We start from the raw sequence: 20913 nt of genomic DNA, 5'->3' as shown, positions 1-20913 counted from the left end.
GGATTGAGGGGACTCATAATATGCTTATTTGCATTAGAGTTACAGTGAGACAGACGATCACTGACCAACAAGAAAGGCCTGTGGAAAAGGAAGTCAGCTGAGAGGAAAAACACTGCTGGTTAGTGCATTTGTAGAATTCACAAGCAGACCAAGCTTCGTTTCGTCTTTCCTTGCAAATTGATGCCAGCTGGCAGGAGAGGTTTCCCCTAAGAAACATCAAAAAAAAGGGAAAAAAAATCTAAGTGTGACTGTGACAAAGACGCTGGCTCTCCATCCAAGGCGTTGTTCAACAGTCTTGTAACCTGAAGATTTACATACAGCTTTAATAGCCCAGCTCTTCATCCAAAACATATCAGCACACATGTAGATGCGAGGCACAAGTCAGCGGTAGATGTCGCTTTTTGTTTCCCTTTGATCAGTTTCACTCACCTCAGTTCTTAAATGTGAAGCTGACGGGGGAAATTTCGCATCATCAGCAATGTGGCTGCGTTTGGGTAGTTGGACAACGTGCAGACAAACCTCTGAGCCTCCAGTTTGTTTTAATCAGCTGTTACCTAAGCTTTTTTGGGATGCTTCCTTATTAACACTTGGCAAACTTTTCCAGTCGTGGTCCTCTCAGAGACTCAACTCATCCCGGTCTCAAACCAGGCATCTTCTAATCAAACTCTAGCTCTAAAAAGGTTAGTTCATCATTGATATCAACCTGTGATAAATGAAAAGCCAGCTGTTCTAAAACATTCTCTTGTTCAGGTTCTGAGGTTGCGACCACTTGGCTGCTTGTCATTTGAAATTTGTTATCGGCTTCGTCATTCCTTTTTAACCCGGCTTTAGGCTCCTTTGTGACTTTTGGAGTATTTTTTGATAAAATATGATGGAAAATATTAATAAAGACTCAACTGGTTGGTTAACAGAGATCATTGTTACCTTTTCAGTGCCCACCCTCTGGGTGTGGAACCTGATTTAACGGTGGACATGCTTCATGATCACAGTTAATGACTTCTAAATTAATCGTTTGCCACTTAGTTTTAATAGATACATAAGCAAAAACCGAGTTGCATCATTTTCACTTATGAAATCATTATTCACAGCACTGCAAAACTAACCAATGTTTTGCATGAATGTGCAGAAAAACGCATCAGAACTACACTGGATTTAAAAAAACAAACAAAAAAAAATTGCTAATGTTTATTCACCTTTTTCATTTGTAAAAGATGTGGAAAGAAAAAGAAACATAAGCTGATTTTCATGTAAAAAGACCAAAAAAAGACAGACCAGTCTATATGAAGCTGCATGACATTCTGATCAGCTGAGGGGAAAGAGGAAGGTGCACGCCAACAAAGGCATATGAGCATTTCTGAACATCTGTTTCAAGGAAAACCAAAAAGGTAATGTTTGCCATAACAATGACAGCATTTATATATTTAATCGTGGTGAAATAATGAAGCGATGATGAGCCACAGTACGTTGTTGGAACAAGGTCAACAGGAGTAAAAAAAGGTCAATTGCCTAAGCCTGCATGAGAGTATTGTGAGTATTAGGGCGTATGACATTACAACTGTAGAGTCAGTAGACACTCGTGCCACAAGTACATTTTCAATAGTGCTCCAGTCTGTAGAGGAGCACTTCAAGGTGGCACGTGTCGTTCAAGCCACAACACTGCAAGAACTAGTAAATACAAGGACATGAAGACACGTAACACTTACATCAGCTTACCATTTATCAGCTGCACTCTGACAATACCGTCAGGAATATAGAAAATTAAGTTTGAGTTTTTAGTGGAGGTACAATTATTGTCAACACCTCTCTAAAAGCCTTTCAATAATAAGCACATATAAATACTGTTTATGGGGGAACAGAAAGAAAGAAAGGAAAAAAAACAGCACAGTCCTTTTTCCTTAAAATGCATCATGGAAACAGCTAGTGAAGGTGATGAAGGTGGAGGGAGGCTTTCTGATCAACCCAGCTAGTCTCCGAGTCTTGTGCCTTATACAAGTTCTCACTCTAGTGGTCTGAACATGAACTGCAGCTGACGGCCACACTGGGAGGAAGAAATGGCTGAAAGCTGCACTGTTTTTGCTTTTGCTGGTGTGGTCCGAGCCTCGATGACAGTGACTGCTTAGAAGCTGAAATGGATCGGGAGCTTCTTACTTCCAGAAGCCGTTTTACAGTCCGAAGCGGGCAGGGGTGTGTCTGGGTGTCATGGGGACCTCTTCTTTCCTCCCTGGCGTGCAGATTTTCACCGCCCTGAATCAGGAGAGAGAAGCAGGTGCAGACAAGTTACTTCCTGTGGCAACATACACAACAAGAGCTTTATTCCTTATTGCAGTGTTTGGTCAACGCTGAATGTTTCCTACTCTGGGTTAAAAGAGCTGGGGGGGGTTTTAAGCTGCATGAAGAGGAGAATGAATGAAAAGACAGAGCGGTGTCTCTGTGAAGAGTGTTGGGACGTAGAGCCTGACGCCTCTGACAGTGCAATCTATCATCTTTAATTACAGCAGTGTGACACTGACACTTCTCTCATCTCTCCCTCCTGCTAACACACACACACACACACACACACACACACACACACACACACACACACACACACACACACACACACACACCTGCAGCAATTACAACCATCAGGCCATAACCTCCTTCTGTCAATCCGTCCCCGCTCTCTGGCTTACCGGTCACTTTGGGAGAAAATGTTGTGCTTCCCTTAACACACACGCTTCCAGTAGCTTCATTAAGCTCAATGAACATGAATGTCTGACTGGTGGTGCATGTTTTATAACAGAGATACACTTTTTTAGTGTAGTGTCAGCTGGCCCACTGACCATTCCTAAAGGACTAAATATATCTGAATACTTGATCTAACATGTTCCAGCTAATGTTTAATGTTATGTGAAGCTTTAAAATGTAATCATTTCTGACTGGTGTGCAACTGCACTATATGACAGATAACTACATCTACTTGGTGAACTCAATTAGATTTTTATCACATGTTCAGTTTGTCTGATAAATATTGTTTGTTTATTAAATGCTCCCCGCTCTAAAACAGCAGAAGTGGTAACTTGAACCTGCTGGAAAGTGCAATTTACACTTTACTATTACTAAATGCTTTTCAACCTAATGTGTCAACAGGAATCTGGGACTTTTCTTTTGAAATGCATTTAAGCGTAGAATTTCTGAGAAGACCAAGCACATTACAGAATCTCTATTTCTGAAAACATATGGTTTTGATTTTAAGACCATCGAACCACTTTCTTCTTCTGTCTTCATGTCAGGTACAGGATACACCCTGCACATGTTGCCAGTCTGTTGCAGGACTAGCACAGACAATCAACCAGTCATACTCACATTCCCACCTCGGGTTAATTTAAAATCACTGATTCACCTGACTCCGTGTATACTGTGGGAGGAAGCCACACAAGGAGAACATGCAAACTCTACACAGAGAGACACAATCCAACCCAGCACCTTCCTGCTGTGAGGTGATGGTGCTAACCATTGCGAGGCTACATTTGGAGAGTTAAAACTTGTTGCGTTGTCTCTTAAGCATTTCATATAGAACAAACACACAGGCTCCAATCCCACTGTAACAACTGGTATGATGGCAAAAAACTCAATGCTCCCCATTTATACACAACACAAGCAACAGGGCTGTTTACTAATTCACAGCAGTGATCTGCGCTGCTGAGCAGGGAGACGGGTGATAAGCAGCTGCCACACGAAAGCACGCCCGACAACATATTTCATCCCAGTCACACTGAACTCAGAGAGGAGACGCTCGTGAGGCCCGCCGGAGGACAAAGGCAGCCACGAGCCCAGGAGAGCCTTCAACTTCATTATCACACACCCAGCTTCCTCTTCTTAAATCTGATTCTTAATCCTATACCTCGAGTGTGATTATTTTCAACATATCTGTCACAGATGTGGCCACACTAAGCTCGAGACAGAAAAACCAGCTGATTAATTAACAATAAAGGGACTTTTTTAAATTTGTCTTTATAACCCTATTTCTCTATGTAAAGCTCGGAGATGGGTGTGAAATTAATTTTTTTGGTCTAATTTGAAAATGAACATTCCCCTCCTTTCTCTGTTCTGCTATGGCACAATTTAAATTGCTGCAGTAATGGGGGTCAGCCAGGAGTCAATATTATTTCTTTTTGTCTCGTCTGGAGGGACCAGAGGTGAGAAAAGCTCATCATGAAGAGTGAGAAAGGTGGAGTAGAGGGAGGGAGGGAGGGGTGAAGATAGGGGATTGGCAGCAGGGTAGGTAAATTAAACGTTTCTAATCTTGACTGTGTATGGAAAATGAGGGCCACAGGGAACTATTGTTGGACGAGGCCCGTGTAGAGAACCAAAAGGAGGGGAGATTTGTTGCCGCCTTACCTCACGCTGCCGGCGTTGTTCTTCTTCTCCTGCTCTTCTCGACGAGTTCGCAGCTGCTCCTCGGCCATGGCCATCTCCTCCTCCATGTTGGTGATCTCCTCCTTGGCCCTGCGACGGTTCTCCTACAAGTCGAACACAGACAGATGGTTTAAAAAGAATAATTCAGAAATGTTTACATGCACAAGTCAATGTTAACATTTTATTCTAAAATCAGTGCTATTAACAGTCTCCGCTCTTCTAAGAAGGGATTTTATGGTGCAGGCAAGTCAAGTTCGTTTCACTTATAGATCTGTCTTTCTGCCTGAACAAGAGACTCCACCTGTCCAACTACTGCCGCTTATCCAGAAGATGGATAAGCAGGTTTGTGTTGTGGGGCCAGCAGTCTAAAACAGAGAGAGCCGGACCTCATTCTCCCAGGCCAACTTCTCCAGCTAATCCGGAGGCACTCCAAGGCGTTCCTAAGCCAGCTGAGATGTTAACTTCTCCAGCATGTGCTGCTCTGCCTCGGGGGCCTTCTTCCACTAGGGCGTGCCAGAAACACCTCACCTGGAAGGCGTCCAGGAGCCACCCTCGTCAAATGCCCAACACACCTCAACTGGCTGGTTTCGATGTTGAGATGTAGCAACTCTGAGTCTTTATTCCTCAGCCACCTTCAGAGGAAGCTCATTTTTGCCGATTGTATCCATAATCTAAGTTTTTTGAGCTTGTGTTCATAAGGTGTCAATCTCACGCCTCCCTATCTCCTCACTTGTGAGGCCCGCCACAGAAACTCCTCCATTTGGGCCAACAGCTCATCCCTTAATCAGAGTGAGCAATCTACCCTGAGGAACATGGACTCAGACTTGTAGGTGCTGGATGCTGATTTAGCTCACTGGTTGAGCAGGTGGCCGAATGCCCTACAGCTGAAATGCAGCGGGCCTGGATTCCAGTCCGACCTGCAGCCCTTGGCTGCGTGTCTTCCCCTGCTTTCTCGTCTCCTCTTTGCTGCTAAAAATATAAAATAAAGCTAAAAAAAACCCCTAAAAATAAATCGTTGGAGGTGCCAATTCTTATCCCAGCCACTTCACACTGTAGTGCAAGCTGATTAGACCAAGACAACCACATCATCTGCGAAGAGCAGAGACATGATCCTAAGTCTGTCAAAGTTGACACCCTCTGCCACTTGGCTCCAACTAGGATTTCTATCCATAAAAAACAAGGGCAGGCCTGATGGAAAAGGATCCGATTTACTGCTGGCAATGCAAACCAAGCTCTCACTACGACTGTACAGGGAATAAATGGTTCATAGCAACGGGGCAGTCAGCCTGTACTTACAGGATGCTCAGAGGGACACGGTCCACAAAATACATGTAGACTGGTTGGGCAAACTCCCACGCGCCCTCACACAACTTTGAGGTTGATAAAGAGCCAGTCCAGTGTTCCACAACTAGGATGGAAACTACATTACTCCTGAGTCTAAAAATTTTTTAAGAAAAGTTGCCACCACACCGAAAAGCTGATCAGGACCACAGCTGAGGGGTCAAAACAAAAACAACACAAAAATGTACTTTTTATATTTACACAGAATTTCCCACCTCTCCTTCTGACCTTCCTGTCATAGCTGCCTGCTCTTTCAGCCCTTCCACAACCCCATCATCCACCCGTATGCTGCTCCACCCATGTCTTGACTTACCTGTCTGCTTTTTCCAGCATGTTTGATGCTATAAAACATGGGTCCCAGTTCTGCTAGCCACTCTCCATCCACTGCAGTCACACACTGCATGTACTCCTGCAACACAAAGCACAAGTTAACATCAGCAACATAAATATCATCAACTGTTTTTCGCCAAAAACCTGCAGCAGTCAGTCTTCTTACCTTTGTGGTCATTACAAGCTCGTGGTAGATGATGTAGTCGGGAGTGTAGCCCATACCAAACAGGGAGCTGGTGGGATGGAGGTGACATGGCATACCTGTCCTCACATTCACATATTCCCCAATGCCCTGGGAGCAAACACATGCATAAATAAATTAAATGTTCAGGATCCTGGTTCCTGCAGTGTGCCTGTGTCTATGTTTGCACTATAAGGTCAGAGCAAAGCAGGTCATCTGGGCTAATTTGCTTCTCCACCTGGCTTAGACAGCAGGAAAATAAATTTAAAGTATATCCAACATTACTATGATTGCTTGGGTTAGCTGCCTACACATAAGTCAAACTGAGAACCTTGATTATATAGTCATGATTTCAAATTTCCTTTCAGATTTTACCGCTGTATTAATGGGAGGCCAGGGGGGATATTTCACCACTCTGTAATTATGCTGCTATAAATCTGCCACAACCAGTCGCCACTAGGTGTAACATATTAACTGAAGGAAACCGTAAGTGAAGAAAGTACCTTGAGCTTGGCAGCCTGGTGGAAGTAAGCAGCACAGATGCATTTTCTGATGATGTCCCAGTCTGAACCACAGGAAACCAGGTTCATCCTCTGCTGCACCATGATGTCCTTCAACTGGGAGCGTACCTCACGCACCTGCACAAACACAGTATTTATTGGAGGTAGAACCCAACAGACAAAACAAGTCCAACCTGGCTGCTTACAATTGTTTTAAAAATACATATCATTGCAATAATGTAACACCCTGAAAATCTCACAGGATTTAAACTTTGCCCAAACAGCAAACTTGACACTATTAACCATTAAAACTGCACAACATTCATATAACAGAGTTGCAAAGTGAATGAGAGATTTCCATCCAATGCTAGACGATATTCAGAGAGAGAATAGGTGAAGCAGTGCAAGTCTGACCTTGCGCATGGCCTTGGTGTGGATGAAGTGCTCGTTGCACCAGATGCTAGAGTAATTGTTGTTCTTCCACTGCATGTACACATTAAGGTAGGTGAGGTGGTCACTCTCGGGGACGGAGAACTTCTCCCTCACCTGGTCACTCTCCTCCTCACGACCCTGTAAAATCGCACAGACAGAGTTTAATATTTAAAAGTGTTCATTAGTGTTTAAAAATGCAATAGCTAATCAGTATGAAGCAGAAACTTAATATTATACGGCAAATTTGTTAGCAAACATTTGCACATTTATGACATTATCATTTGGATGGAGTTATGTTCCCGGCCACGTAGCACAGTCCAACATTCATTTTCTTCACTTTTTCCTTTACTTTTGTTTTTTTTTAAGTCTCCACTAATTCCTGAGGGAATTATCAGACTTTTAAGCTGCTAGTCACCAACTGTGTCTGTCTTCTGTCTGGTACAGTGAATTAGCTTCTCCACTGAAAAGGCAACAACTAAAAATAATGCCATGAGGGTGCTAAGAGTGAGCCAGAACAGTGCGCGTCTGAGGCGGAAACGATACGAACGGAAAAAAAAGGAAAGCTTTTAAACACCGAAGAGCTCTCTGTCTTTACATGGACCAAAATATACTAAAGCAGTGCAGATGTCAGGCTTTTGATGCGATTCTCATGTCATCATTTGCTTCTTAGAGCAAACCTTTTCACATTCAAGAAGTCATGTGACTGGAGATCATATTTATTTATTTTCGAAAAAACAACAAATCACATTCTTAAAAATTAAAAAAAAGGAGTTGTACCTTAGGTCTGTAAAAGATAGCTGGCACAGACAACATGGAGACGATGATGAGAATGTCAGCACTGCAGCCCATGTCACAGGACACTATCAGCATCTTAGAGAGGGCGGGGTCAAGCGGAAACTCCACCATCAGACGTCCCGTTGGTGTCAAAGCTCCTGAAAGGACGACAGAGGACACCGTGACAAACTCAGCGTGTGTGAAATATAAACGTACATGACATGTAAAGAATGTAGGAGGGACAAGTATTAAGATGAGTGGATAAGCTGCTTTTCCATCAAAAGCCTGCTGGCGTAAGGGAGAAGGCAGCATTGTGTGACACTTATTTATCTTTCACTGTGAGAGAGTAGAATGAACTGCTGACAGCTGAGAATACTTGTAGGGGAAAAAATAGAGTGTGAGATCAAAAAACTTTGCAGTTTCTGATTTAAATGATTAGACGAAAGAGTCTAAGAAGCTTATGAGGAGGAAAAGCAGAGTAGCAGAGAAGCCAGTTTGGGGCAGGTAAGCCTTAATCAGAGATAATCTGCTGTTAACACACCATACAGGGAATCATCAAAAGTCCCCCCCTTATCCCCAAATCCCTAAATCCCCTGGAATCTGGCTAAGGATGAGACCAAAATGAGACCCGACCAGTCAAATCAAACACAGGATCAGTTACTAGGCAATTACTCCACTGGCTAAACCTCACAACTGTCTCCTGCAGGCCTGTTTGCAGCGTCTGCACTATCAATGCGGCATCCTTTACAGAAGCCGGTCTCGTGCCTATGTTTGGGGTGTCACAATCACTATGTATCAGCTCAAAGCAGCGCTCAGAGGGGAAATGCAATTCCTAAATACCCAATATCCTCTGTCATCACTTCAGGAAAATGATTTATATTGTTTGGCCCTACTGGAAAAAAAACAACTGGCCTGGGCTAAGTCCAGCCTGCTACAACAGGCAGTATGTTAAAGTAAAAAGAAGAAGATGGCCTCGTTTTGCATTACAAATTTGGTAAATAATTTTACATGTCCATTTAACACAGATGGAGGATATACAAATAAATTTAGACTCAGTTTTATTTTATTTTATCACTAATCTGAAAATATAATGCTTTTTCTTTTCTTTTTAACTCATGAGCTGTGGAATACCTGTATCAACAGCAGTGCTCTGTTGAGTCTGAGACCAATCTATATACATCTTATATAGATCCTTTTTTTATACATTAATCTGCCAGTAATCCTCTCACTTAATCAATTATTTGTTTTGTCTATAAAATGTTAGAATATCATGGTGAGATATTTCCACACATGGGGAAAGAGAAGCATCAAATACTCAGCTTCTGAATTCCTGGAATTTAAAGTTCTACTTAGTTATCAAAAAGTTATTAGATTGTACACTTTTTTTAAAAGTCGACATACTAGAAATCAATTTAAATGGGGGGAGGATTTCCGGTTGGACACTAGACACAAACCTGTGTTGTCCAAAGCTCCCAAGATCCAGAGCTGGTACATGGAGTTGAGCATGTTATCCTCAGGTGGTGGATCCATGAAGTGGAAAAGGAGCAAATCCTGAACACCCAGAGACTTTAACAGCAGGACTACGTTGGCCAAGTTGGTTCTCTGGATCTCCGGTATGGTGGTGGTCAGCATCTCGTTCTTAAAGGCGCTCTGAGTGTACAGCCTGTTCGGGCGGAGGAGACAGAGAGTAATGGTAAAGCTGGTTTGCTTGTTTTTGAACTGAGAAGATGAAATATGCTCATATTATGTGGACACACGTCATTAGGAAAGTACCAAGCATACAGTCAGGTCCACAAGCTTTTGGACTGTAAAACAAGCCACTGCTGTGGATTTTAAAATCACACAGTCAAATAACTGAAATGCAGACTTCCAGCTTTAATTTGGAAGATTTTCATTATTTATTTATTTTTTACATGAACTGCTATTATGATTCAGTCATTTTCACACAGTTTGAAAATGTTTCCTTTTCCCTTCTTTCCCCATGATTCGGGTACAAATTAATTTTGCTTTTATCTGTTCCAGTTTTTTCTGTGCGGGCTCTTTTAAATGTTTTCTGGGAAACTCTAATCTGGAGTTCCTGTTCTTGACTTTAAACAGTGGTCTGCACCTCATTAAGGAAACTTCTGATTGTAGAATTTGATACCTCCACCTACTTGATGGTGTTTTTGACTTTGTTAGATGTTGTGAAGTTGCTGACCTAGTCAGTATAATCATTATTTTTAACATCCTTCAGTCACTGAACCACAAGGGAACAGGCGTCAACTGGTCATGATACTCCTTTCAGTGAACTGTCGAACTTATTCTTTAACTTGGTCTCTAATTCCTAAACAGTTATCGCAATAATTTTATCAAACCCCTTGAATTAAAGCTAAAAGTCTACATTTTTATCTTATTGAAATTCCACTGTGGTGATGTACAGAGGCAAAGAAAGTGTCACTATCCAAATATTTACGAAACTTCCTGAGCACGGGTTAAAGTATCTTTTCCAGCAATTACAGCAGTCTGGTGTAGGTGCTTATAATTACAGAATGATGTGAACATTGAGGGATTTGAGCGTGTGTGGGTGCCTACTGCAGGCACCCACACACGCTCAAAGGATCTTTGAACAGGGAATTCTCCACACGAGCTGAGTAAATCAGCGTGAATCTCTCTGTGCGCTCTCACATCCGCAGCTGCTCAAACGCCTCGTCTGCGCCGTGTAAAGCTGTTCCAAAACCGATTCTTTGTATATTTTTGTGAGCTTGTGTGTTAAGAGCAGGTGGGTAGGATTTATCTCAGCATACGTGGGCTATCATCAGCCTCACAGCTCATTTCAAATACAAAATGCTTCACTATGTGTAGGTACGTCAGCAAGTCTCTATAATATGTTATAATAAGTTATAACATGTCCAAAGAGCGAGAGGTCAAGTAAAACCTCTAAAAGGATCTCCTTTCCTGCCGTACAAACAGTCAAACTGCATGAAATCCTCCAGAGATTAGGCTTCTGGCACTCTCCCTCCTTTGCTGCCTCTGTCTGTCTTGAAGGCATGGCCACAGCACACATGTACACAATTTGTGAACACATTAACAAACACTTCAACCAGAATGATGCAAGCTTTTTAGACAAGCAGGAGCAGAATAAAAGCCTGACGCTAACCCCGGGTGGTTTGTTTCTGAATATGTGCCATTCAGCCAAAAATACATTTACAATTGTAATGTGGAACTGGATTGCATGTAGCTACTGTGAGAAGGTTTTAAAACAGGCAGAATGAGAATATCTTCCCTCTTAAAGGATCAAGAGACTTTCAGTATTGAAAACAAGAAAAAGCCTGAGTTAAAAAAACAAAACTGCTAAAACTGTAAACTATGCACTAACTCCAGCTCAGAAATCCTGAAATGTGCCATGTGAATGTGTTTGCACAAACACTGAGTGTGCATAAAGCAGACGAGGGCCTGAATATTACCTGTAACACTGCCCTGGTCCTGTACGTCCTGCTCGACCAGCACGCTGGTTGGCATTTGCTTGGCTAATAGGATAAACCTGGAGCGCGTCCATTCCAATGCGAGGATTAAAAACCTTTTGAATAGGGAAAAAAAGGGAAGTAAATATCAATGGTGTCACTTTCCTTAAATACTGTAACAAGAGCATGATCTTTGATCAACTACAGTAACAAAAATATCTTCAGCGGGATTGAGCTACCTTAAGTTTGCAATAGCCTGAATCCACAACAAACATGATGCCATCCACAGTGAGGGAAGTCTCAGCGATGTTTGTAGCGACTATGCATTTTCTCACACCATCTGGAGCCTAGCAAGCAATGAAAGAAAGTTAATCAGCTGAAGGTTATTAGTTTGAGTAAAATTTTTATTTAAACAAATTCAAAAGTGATAAAAACCTTCTGGAAGATCTTGGCCTGGAGGTCAGATGGAAGCTGAGAGTAAATGGGAAGCACAGCTAGAGGAGGAGCATTTTCCAAGTCTTCCAAACGCTCCACAATCTGATCCGATGTCACCTGCAATAACAAGGAAATACTTAAAACTTTACCAGACTCTAAAACTAAGATATTTCCTCCATGTTTTTATTTTATTTTAGTTAGTTTAGTTTTCCAAGTTCACGAAGTTGATTAGTTTTCTCAAAGATTTTGCTTTTCTCTTTTTTACTAAAACTAGAATAACTTTGGTGAGAGCACACAAACCAAAAAATAAAATATATATATATACTGTATATATATGTATGTATGTATGTATGTATGTATGTATGTATGTATGTATATGTATCACAGTTAGGGATGGGTATTGATAAGATTTTAACGATTCCGATTCCATTTTCGATTCTGTTTAACGATTCGATTCTTTATCGATTCTCTTATCGATTCTTGTTTTTAAAAAGGAGAACACTAAGGTCGATTAGCTTAGAACTGTTTTATATCTTCTCTTTCAACAAGATAGAAATTTAGGAGTAACATGGCCTTACAAACCCAACAGTGAGATCTTAAGAGATCCACAGCCTACGGCTCTTCAATGGAGTGTCACAGGGTCCCCGGGGAAAATTGTAAACGTAAAATAATAAAATAAATATTCTTCTGTAGCAATAACAAAGTATAACATAAATTATTCTGTAGCAATTACACAAGAATATCCAGTAATGTCCCTGCCAACAATTAAACACATTCACTTACCATCTGCTGTGGCAAATGGCTGCAAGGTTTTGACCACAAACTAGTCACTGCTCGGTGACATGCGGGCCTGAAAAGAGACGCTACCGGTAGACTGCAGCGACAACTGCCAGCGAGCGCCAGCCAGACTCTGTCTGTCTGTCTCATCATGGTCACCTAAATGCACAATGGCAGGTTTTGTAATAAAGCAGATCGCGCTAACATAATATGCACTGTTAGTTGATTATTTACCTGCCGCATTAACGGGAGATGACGTGCAAACGTTACCGCTGCTGCTGCTGGGTTGAGATTCATGAGTCCGGAGCGGAATTAAAGACATTCATTTAAGTTCATCGCGTGTTTTGTGAGCGAATGCTTTTGCATATTCGTAGTGTTTCCTCCCTTAATGAAATATCTACTTTGCAAGTATTGCAAGTTGCCCTGAACGGATGACAATCCGTTCTCATAAAGTATAAACAAACTTTTAAGCGTTTGAGCCGCTTAGGCGCCGTGTTTCCTGCCAGGTACGCTCCGACGCTCCGCAACATGGTGACGTCATTCGGGGCGACTGGAATCGATAAGGGAATCGTTTGCAAAAATGGCAAACGATTCCAAGGAATTGAAACAGTGGGAACCGGTTCTCAACAAGAACCGGTTTTCGATACCCATCCCTAATCACAGTCATGTTGCTTACTTCAATGTCCTCTTGCCCAGGCATGAAAATGAGGATGTCTCCCACCAGCCCACTGAGGTGAATCTGCAATGCTTGCTTCACAGCTGCCTCCACGTAGTCCTCCTGAGGTGTCTACAAAGCACCAGACACAACAAATCATCCAGACTTTGCATAATATATGTACTAGTTGTATTTCATAAACTGAAAGCTTCATGTTGAGGTAAAAATATGGCAACCTAATTTATGTATATTACACATATGATACAAAGTTCACAGATACCCGAAATAAGGAATAAAAACATAAACATACCTTGCTAAACAAAATGTCAACTGGAAATGTTCTCCCTGGAATATGGAATATAGGTACGTTGCCAAAAAACGATGCAAACTTGTCAGAATCCATGGTTGCAGACGTAACTATGAGTTTCAAATCGGTGCGCCGAGATACAACCTGATAGGAAAAGCGAACAAAAGTGAAGAGCTTGCTTGACATCATCGAGTATTCTTCTCATAAAAGTACGTTGTACCGACCTCACGTAGCAGACCGAACAGCACGTCGGTATTCAGTGAGCGCTCGTGAGCTTCGTCCATTATAACAGCACTGTAGTGGTCTAGGTCCGACTCTCTCAGTGACTCCCTGAGCAGGATTCCATCTGTCATGTACTTTATCAGAGTTTTCTCTGATGTACAGTCCTCAAATCGGATTGCGTAACCAACCTAGAGGAAACATTGTCAAAATAATCAAGTAAAACTGGGGAAAAAAGTGAGAGAATGACCACAAATCCAATACTACTGTGTGACATGCACAGACATTCATTTTAATAAAAGGGAGAAAAAAGCAATTAAAGCAAAGATAGTACCTACTGATAGAAGTAAAACAGCATTTTTTTAAACCCTATAAAAAAAACGTTTTTCCCTTTACTTACTACTATTTTTCCACACACGAAGTTGATCAATTCATTCACTGCCACATTCCAGGTCGCTAACAAACCTGATATTTTCCTCTTGCCCACTAGATGGCAGTGTTACACAGCATATGCAAGATGGCTCCAGTGGGTTGGCTTTACCTCCTCTCCGAGGTTGGTGCCGATCTCCTCGCTGACTCTCTTGGCCACGCTCATGGCAGCCACTCTTCTGGGCTGAGTACAACCCACCATGCCGTATCTGGTGTAGCCATCCTCGTGCAGGTACTGGGTCAGCTGGGTGGTCTTCCCACTGCCGGTTTCCCCAACAACAATCACTATGCTGTTGTCCCTGCAGTTTGCAGTAAACACAATTAAAAATTGCAGGTTATACTCAAAGAACTCATCTCAGTTTTAATATGGGTTTCTTGTGACTAATTTCATAGTCCATTAAATAGTAAGCTAATCAAATGAACTGCTTAGTTGATGAGTATAAACAAATATTTGTCCCAACAGCCAATCAACCACATCCCTCTTTCTTTTAATGTCAAACACATTTTAAAGGTGGAGAACAATCAACATAGTCTTGGTATCATTACCTTATGATATTTAGAAGCTGCTGTCTGACTGCAAAGATCGGCAGGTACTGTCTCTGCTCCAGAATGCTCTTCTTCTTAGCAAATTCACTGCTGGCCTCGCTCTTCTCTTTCATGTGGTCTGCAAATTTTTGCTCTGCTCTGTAAAAAAGAAAAAAGAAAAAATGAATACGGTAGATCAGACAAACACTAGACTTCAGTGCTACAAGCCAGATTATTAGTAAAAGAGAAAATTTCTGTCAGCTCACCTGTAATCTACTTTGCCGTCCTCTCCTACAGCTTTTCCCCCTGGCATGTCTTCATCCTCCGTCTTCTTAATACCCATGATATCTCCCAGCTTGGTGCCCGCCAATTCCCAGTGTTTGTGCTGCGCCTGAAAACATAATTAAGGGCAAGTACACATATTCAGATCAGAAGAAGTGTGAACACAGCATCTGGAGTCAGATTCATCCAATAGTTTTGCCTCATTAATGATTTATTCCTTACACCGACACGGATTAAAATATTGTGATTACTCATTTAATGAAGGAATGTTAGACAACAGCAGCATTATAAGACATGCGTTCGTAAGCCTATCACAATTTATTTACATATTAATTTCATTTGTTAGAGAGTTGGATCATATGTGGCTTCCAACACAACTGTGCAATACCAAACTACACAATGTATATGACACCTTGCACAATAATAGGGCATTTAATAGATTACATTATTACAATCAGGAATCTGTAATATTATCATAGATCTGTTATTGTCATATTATTATTATATAATGTATCTACTGTGTAACACTTTCAGGCATTTTAGATGTCTAGATTCTTTATTTTGTAATTCCATGAGGCAGGTGTCCCATCAGTCCCACATTCATTCTGCAGCATGAGACAACAATCCCAAAACCAGAGCCAGTTATAAAGAAATGTCTTCAGTGTTCAGAAGGACAAAGAATCCTGCAGCAACATACTTTTGCACACTATGTTATATTGTGTATTGCAGTAAATGCCATTCCCATTCTCAGACTGAACCAGCATGAAGTGTGAGGCAGGGTCACTAAATTGTTTTCTGTGAACCTGTTTGAGTGGAATTGCATGCCCAGCATACCTTCTTTCGCTCTTTCTGCTCACGATGTTTACGGACCAGCTGGCTGCCCTTCCTAGAGATGATGGCCATATCAGAAGTAGGATCTTTCACAGGGATGACGGGTTCTGGCTGCGGGAGGAGAAACACACACATATTGACACTAAAATTGCTAAGAAATTCCTCAAGCGTAATCGTGAGACAAATATAACATGTCACAGATTGAAAATCTTAATGACGAGAGGCCTTACCTGTTTAGTGAAGACTATTCTTCCATCCAGGAAGGGAGGGACCAGGTTATGAACCAGCAGGTGAACCTTGGCGGCATTGTCCTCCTCAAAATCTTCATCCACTTCCAACCTTTGCACCACACCACTGGTCAGCATTCGATTGGTCTCCCACCGTTCGTTATCCTTTAAGAAGAATCACAGCCTCTTACAAAGATATACCCACACAAAGGACATGCACACACACAAAGATCACCTGCATGCGGTGGCACGTCATGTATACAGATACACAGACAATGTGCCACTGTGTGCAGGCGTACAGTTTGGATTTTGGTACATATGAAGCAGAATGGTTGTACCTCATTGATCTGTCGTTTCTGGGCAGATATTCTTTTTTGAGTCTGCTTCTGAAGTATCTGCTCTCTCTTCTTTACGTAGTCGTCAGAGGTGGAAGTGAAAGGGTTGTGGAACTCATCATAGCCTTCATCCATCATGTACCAGTCTCTGTCAGCTTGCTGTAATTTCAGTTAAATAGTCAGATAACAGAAAAAAAAGCGCTTATGTATAAGGCATGAAAGAGTGATAATTTTGTACTCACCTTCTGGTCTTCCTCCCACTGTTCTTTCTCGTCCTCATTATCAAACATAATTCCTGTACCACCTTCTTCTTTCCTCCCTAAAGAAAAGACAAAGAAATTAAATTTCTCCGGCATACTATAAATGTTGAATGAAGGTTCAATGTAGCTTCCTTTTTTTTTTTTTTAAACAGTACCTTTTCCTTGTGATAAACGAGGTGTGGACCCCAAATGCTTTCGGTCATTGGCCCATTCATTATACTTATAGGATGGGGTAGGCAGGGGCGTGTCGTCAGCATAACGACCTGATCTAACTGATCTAAAAGCAGATAAATGGGATGTTAGCATCGAGTGGCAGTTAAGCATTTCACACAAAGTGCAATCATATTTACAAAAGCCTCTGATGGATCTAAGAAACTGATGATAACAGTATGATCATAACACTTGGTGATACAAAAAGGTGATATGCAGCAAAGAGCTGCGAATTTTATTTTTATAAAATAAAAATATACCAAATAGCATTTAAAGCTTAAAATGATTCTAAATGCAATTCTATATTTTCTATTCTGTGTGGGGTTACATATAAAATATCAGTCTTGATCAGTACAAAGAAATAAATAAAAATTACAGGTCCTGAGTCACAGAAATGTAATCTACAATACATGACAGTTGCTCACCTGTCCCTTCTCTCACTCTCTCGGCCAGAGCGTTGGCTTCTTTCCGAGCGGTCGGACTCTCTGTGAGACGGGGCAGGGGAAGGAGATTCCCACTGGGAATGCCTTGAACTGCCAAAACCACTGTCATCCTCATCCCAGTTGGAGCGGGAGGGAGTGAAAGAATCTATGTAAAAACAAAAGAAGGTAAGTGATCAAGTTGAATACACAACGTTTTGTACATGGCAATAAAACAAATTCAAATAAAAACAAATTAACCTCTGGGGCGACTCTGTGGAGTTTGGGGTTCATCTCTCCTACTGCCCCGGCTGATGCGATCGGACCACCCGTCCCTCTGTGAGCGTTCACTCCTCTCACTGCGCTCCCAACGCTCTGACCGACTGCTGCTGCTGCCACGGCTACAGCCGCTCTCGCGGTCATCTAACAGACAAAAGCAAAGGAGAGTTAATCTCAACATCTTCAATTGAAATAACATTTGCTTTCATTATCACCTGATCTACAATTTATGTCAAAACAAACAACCAAGGAATATCCAGAGTTTTTAGTGGTTCTTTTTCACAAATACTAAAAAAAAGTATTTATGACTATTAGAAAAGTGATCTATGGAGTCACCTCTTTCACTGCGTCGATCTCTGCCCTTATCTCTACTCCTTTCTCGGTCTCTCTCTCTGTTTCTGTCCTCTTTAGAGGAGGCATAGACTCCATGCTCGCGCCTCTCCTTCTCCCTCTGCTGGTGCCTGCGTCTGAACTCTTCGCTGACCCCTCCAGGGTTTGAGGGCGTCTCTGAGCCAGTCACACGATACTTCCTGCTAGCGAGACAAAAAATAAAACATTCTTAAGTCCATTATAGGATTACTGATGATAATTCCTCAGTCAAGCACACCATGACTTTTTGCTCTCTGCACTATTTCCAAGTCACGGTCCCATATACGAATAAACTATAAAACAGCACATTGTAAGCCTCAATGAAAGCTTTTTAAACTCATAAAATGAAATGGAACATCTATCTATTCTTTGTAGTGTTCACACTTACCTCTCTTTTTTAGCAGTGCTACTCTTATCACTGTCTTCTTCATCAGATCCAGAGTCACTTTTACCTTCCTCCCAGTCTTTGTAGGAGGAAACCTTTGACTTCTTGCTACTCCTGTCATCACTGCTAGAATCTGCTTGTTCCTTAGTCTCACGCTCCTTCCTTTTCTGTGCTGCCAGAAGATCCAAGCCCAGTAAAGATGTGCGTGGAGTGGGTGCCCGAAATACATGGGGCTCTGCAGCAGCGCTCTTCTTCTTTACAATCAGACCTCCAACTTGAACGGTCGGATCGGATCCTTCCAGCCTATGCATTGACACGTCATCATCCATTATCTGTGGAGAAGTTATGATATGAGAAGGAGTGCTAGTAATTGTTGCTGGTGATATCAACATTGATAACATAATTACATTCTTTCTCAGGTTTTTTCATATTTATTACACTTTTATGTTTCAGATCATCAAACTAAATTTTTAAATAATGATTTCACTCATTAAGGAAAAAAGTTAACCTGGCCCTATGTGAAAAAGTAATTGCCTCTTAAAACTAACAACTGTTAGGAATTGCAATCAACTGCTTGTGATAACTGCTAATGAGTCTTTCACATCATCCCAGAGGAATCGCTGTGCCCACACTTCTGTCCAGAACTGTTTTAATTCAGCCACATTGGAGGGGTTTCCAAAATAAACAACCTTTTTGAGGTCATGGCAAAGCATCTCGACTGGATTTAACTCCAATCGTGTATTTACTCGGGTTATATTTACCGGGAAGGAGACAAATACTTTTTCACAGCACTGTATCGATAGGCTGTCATTACACAGAGTCATTCTCAGAGTCAAAGCTAGGCTCCAATCAATAATCTAAACCACAGAGACATAACATTTAACTTATTTACTTATTGAATTTACGTTCACTGACCGATTACTGATGTTTGAAAAAAAAAAAACATCCAGGATATGAAGTAGCAACAATAACTTTTTACGCCGATCCAAAATGAAATAAATAAATCTTTGGTGGGAAATAAGTCACATATGTATTAGTACCTCTCATATTAATAGTGTCAAAACCTAACTTGAGGCTTTACACGTTTCCGCCTGTAGTTGGTAACATGTTTACGTAAGCTCTACACATTATATTTAAGCAGCTAACATTGATCCATAAAAGAGCTCGTGCGTAATAGTATTAGTTTCATTTAAAAAACTAACTATCAAGTACCTCCGACTGAGCGGCTAGCCTCGGCTAGCCTTCGAGCTGCTAGTGTCCAGACGACAAGGCGCAAAAATGTCGCGTGTTTCTGTCAGCGTAAAATACAAACACTCTCACATGAACGTAAACATCTGGGGCCAACTTATGGACCACAAAATGAATCACAAAACTAGCAGTAATGGCGTCAGAGAAAACGATTAACGATCGGTTTTCGTAAACTCAACGCGTATGTTTACAGATGAGGGAGCAGCCATTGCAATCCCACAATCCTTCTTCTTCTTCTTCCTCTTTGTACGGCGATACTAAACCGTACAAATGAAAAAGCGCCGCTTCTGGTTTGAAGTGATTACTACATCTCTTATATTTTTTTTCTATATTTTATGTTCAGAATCAGAATCAGAAAAGGGTTTTTTGCCAGATGCAGAGCATATTTACAACATTAGGAAATTGCTGCGGTACTTAGTGCGAAACATACTATAAGACAAACACTTAAATAAAAAACAAAAAATAAATAAAAATAAGAAAAGTGCTAAGTCCCCATTAAGTAAAGGTTGTGTAACATCCCTTTAGCTTCTTTGGCCTGTATTTGTTTTGTTTTTCTCTTTATAACCCCCCTTTAAGCTTGTATCCGTATTAATCTAGAAGTTCCTTTTCATTCATTTTCTACATGAACTGTATCTAAACATATCATCCCACAGTTCTAAAATGTAATTGCGAAATTTTTTTTATAATTTTAATCAAACATGTGGTGATAAAGGAAAAACGGGGATGGGATTTCTGTAATTATGTAGAGTTACAGGCGAGGAAAGAGTGTAAATGTCAAGAAAAATGAAGTAGAAAAATAACTTTGGAAACGAAAATAAAAAAGAGTACCTTGATACAATAAAATAAACAGCAGAGTTTTGGTAAAAGCACAAACAATTCCAAAAAGTAAACTATGGTGTTGACGAGCATTGTCCAATGACTATACAAATGATTATGATAAAGTTTGAACCTACAGCAAACGTGTTTTTGATGCAAAGGCATAAGTGGAAATACTGAAACTTTGGGATTAGTTTGACTAAAAATTTTCTTCAGCTTAGTAAAAACACCCATGTCTAAGATTTGACCTAAGACGAGTGTCCCAAAAAAGGGTTAGCAAGCACACTGTGGGTGATCTATCAGTAGAAAACATGTGGTTCACAGGGTTTATCAACAGGCAGATAACATTGTGTCACTGTGGGTTGTATCCGGGGTTTTTTAAAAACAGAAAAGAAAAAGGAAAAATACCAAATATAAAAATTCCTATTCCGAGAGTACCAATGAGTATAAACCTGCTAGGGAACTTTGGAAATGAAATAAAATCTTTTTGAAAAAAAAAATGTCTGTAG

The 20913-nt window shown here is 41.1% G+C and overlaps 1 protein-coding gene across 2 annotated transcripts; it reads right to left on the bottom strand.

The window, feature by feature from the left end:
* Positions 1–1008: 1008 nt before the first annotated feature.
* Positions 1009–19835, bottom strand: dhx38 (DEAH (Asp-Glu-Ala-His) box polypeptide 38). 2 transcript variants are annotated; one of them, XM_005467042.3, is made up of 27 exons: positions 19553–19835; positions 18344–18672; positions 17923–18116; positions 17569–17730; positions 17314–17476; positions 16834–16955; positions 16661–16737; positions 16422–16577; positions 16087–16248; positions 15860–15967; positions 15010–15134; positions 14765–14902; positions 14331–14517; positions 13795–13980; positions 13574–13714; positions 13285–13395; positions 11832–11948; positions 11636–11743; positions 11400–11512; positions 9411–9619; positions 7960–8114; positions 7165–7320; positions 6754–6888; positions 6236–6361; positions 6053–6148; positions 4381–4502; positions 1009–2244 (listed from the first exon to the last, which is right to left on the bottom strand). In XM_005467042.3, exons 2-27 carry the CDS (start codon positions 18667–18669, stop codon positions 2163–2165), a joined length of 3777 nt encoding a protein of 1258 aa, XP_005467099.1. In that variant the 5' UTR covers positions 18670–18672; positions 19553–19835; the 3' UTR covers positions 1009–2162. The 2 variants fall into 2 exon arrangements, with proteins under 2 accessions (XP_005467099.1, XP_005467097.1); XM_005467040.4 differs by having other exon boundaries at positions 17923–18119; positions 19553–19834.
* Positions 19836–20913: the final 1078 nt, after the last annotated feature.

The sequence above is a fragment of the Oreochromis niloticus genome, linkage group LG1 (assembly GCF_001858045.2).
Source record: "Oreochromis niloticus isolate F11D_XX linkage group LG1, O_niloticus_UMD_NMBU, whole genome shotgun sequence".
Classification (NCBI taxonomy): domain Eukaryota; kingdom Metazoa; phylum Chordata; class Actinopteri; order Cichliformes; family Cichlidae; genus Oreochromis; species Oreochromis niloticus.
This window is presented reverse-complemented; position numbering and strand designations above follow the sequence as displayed.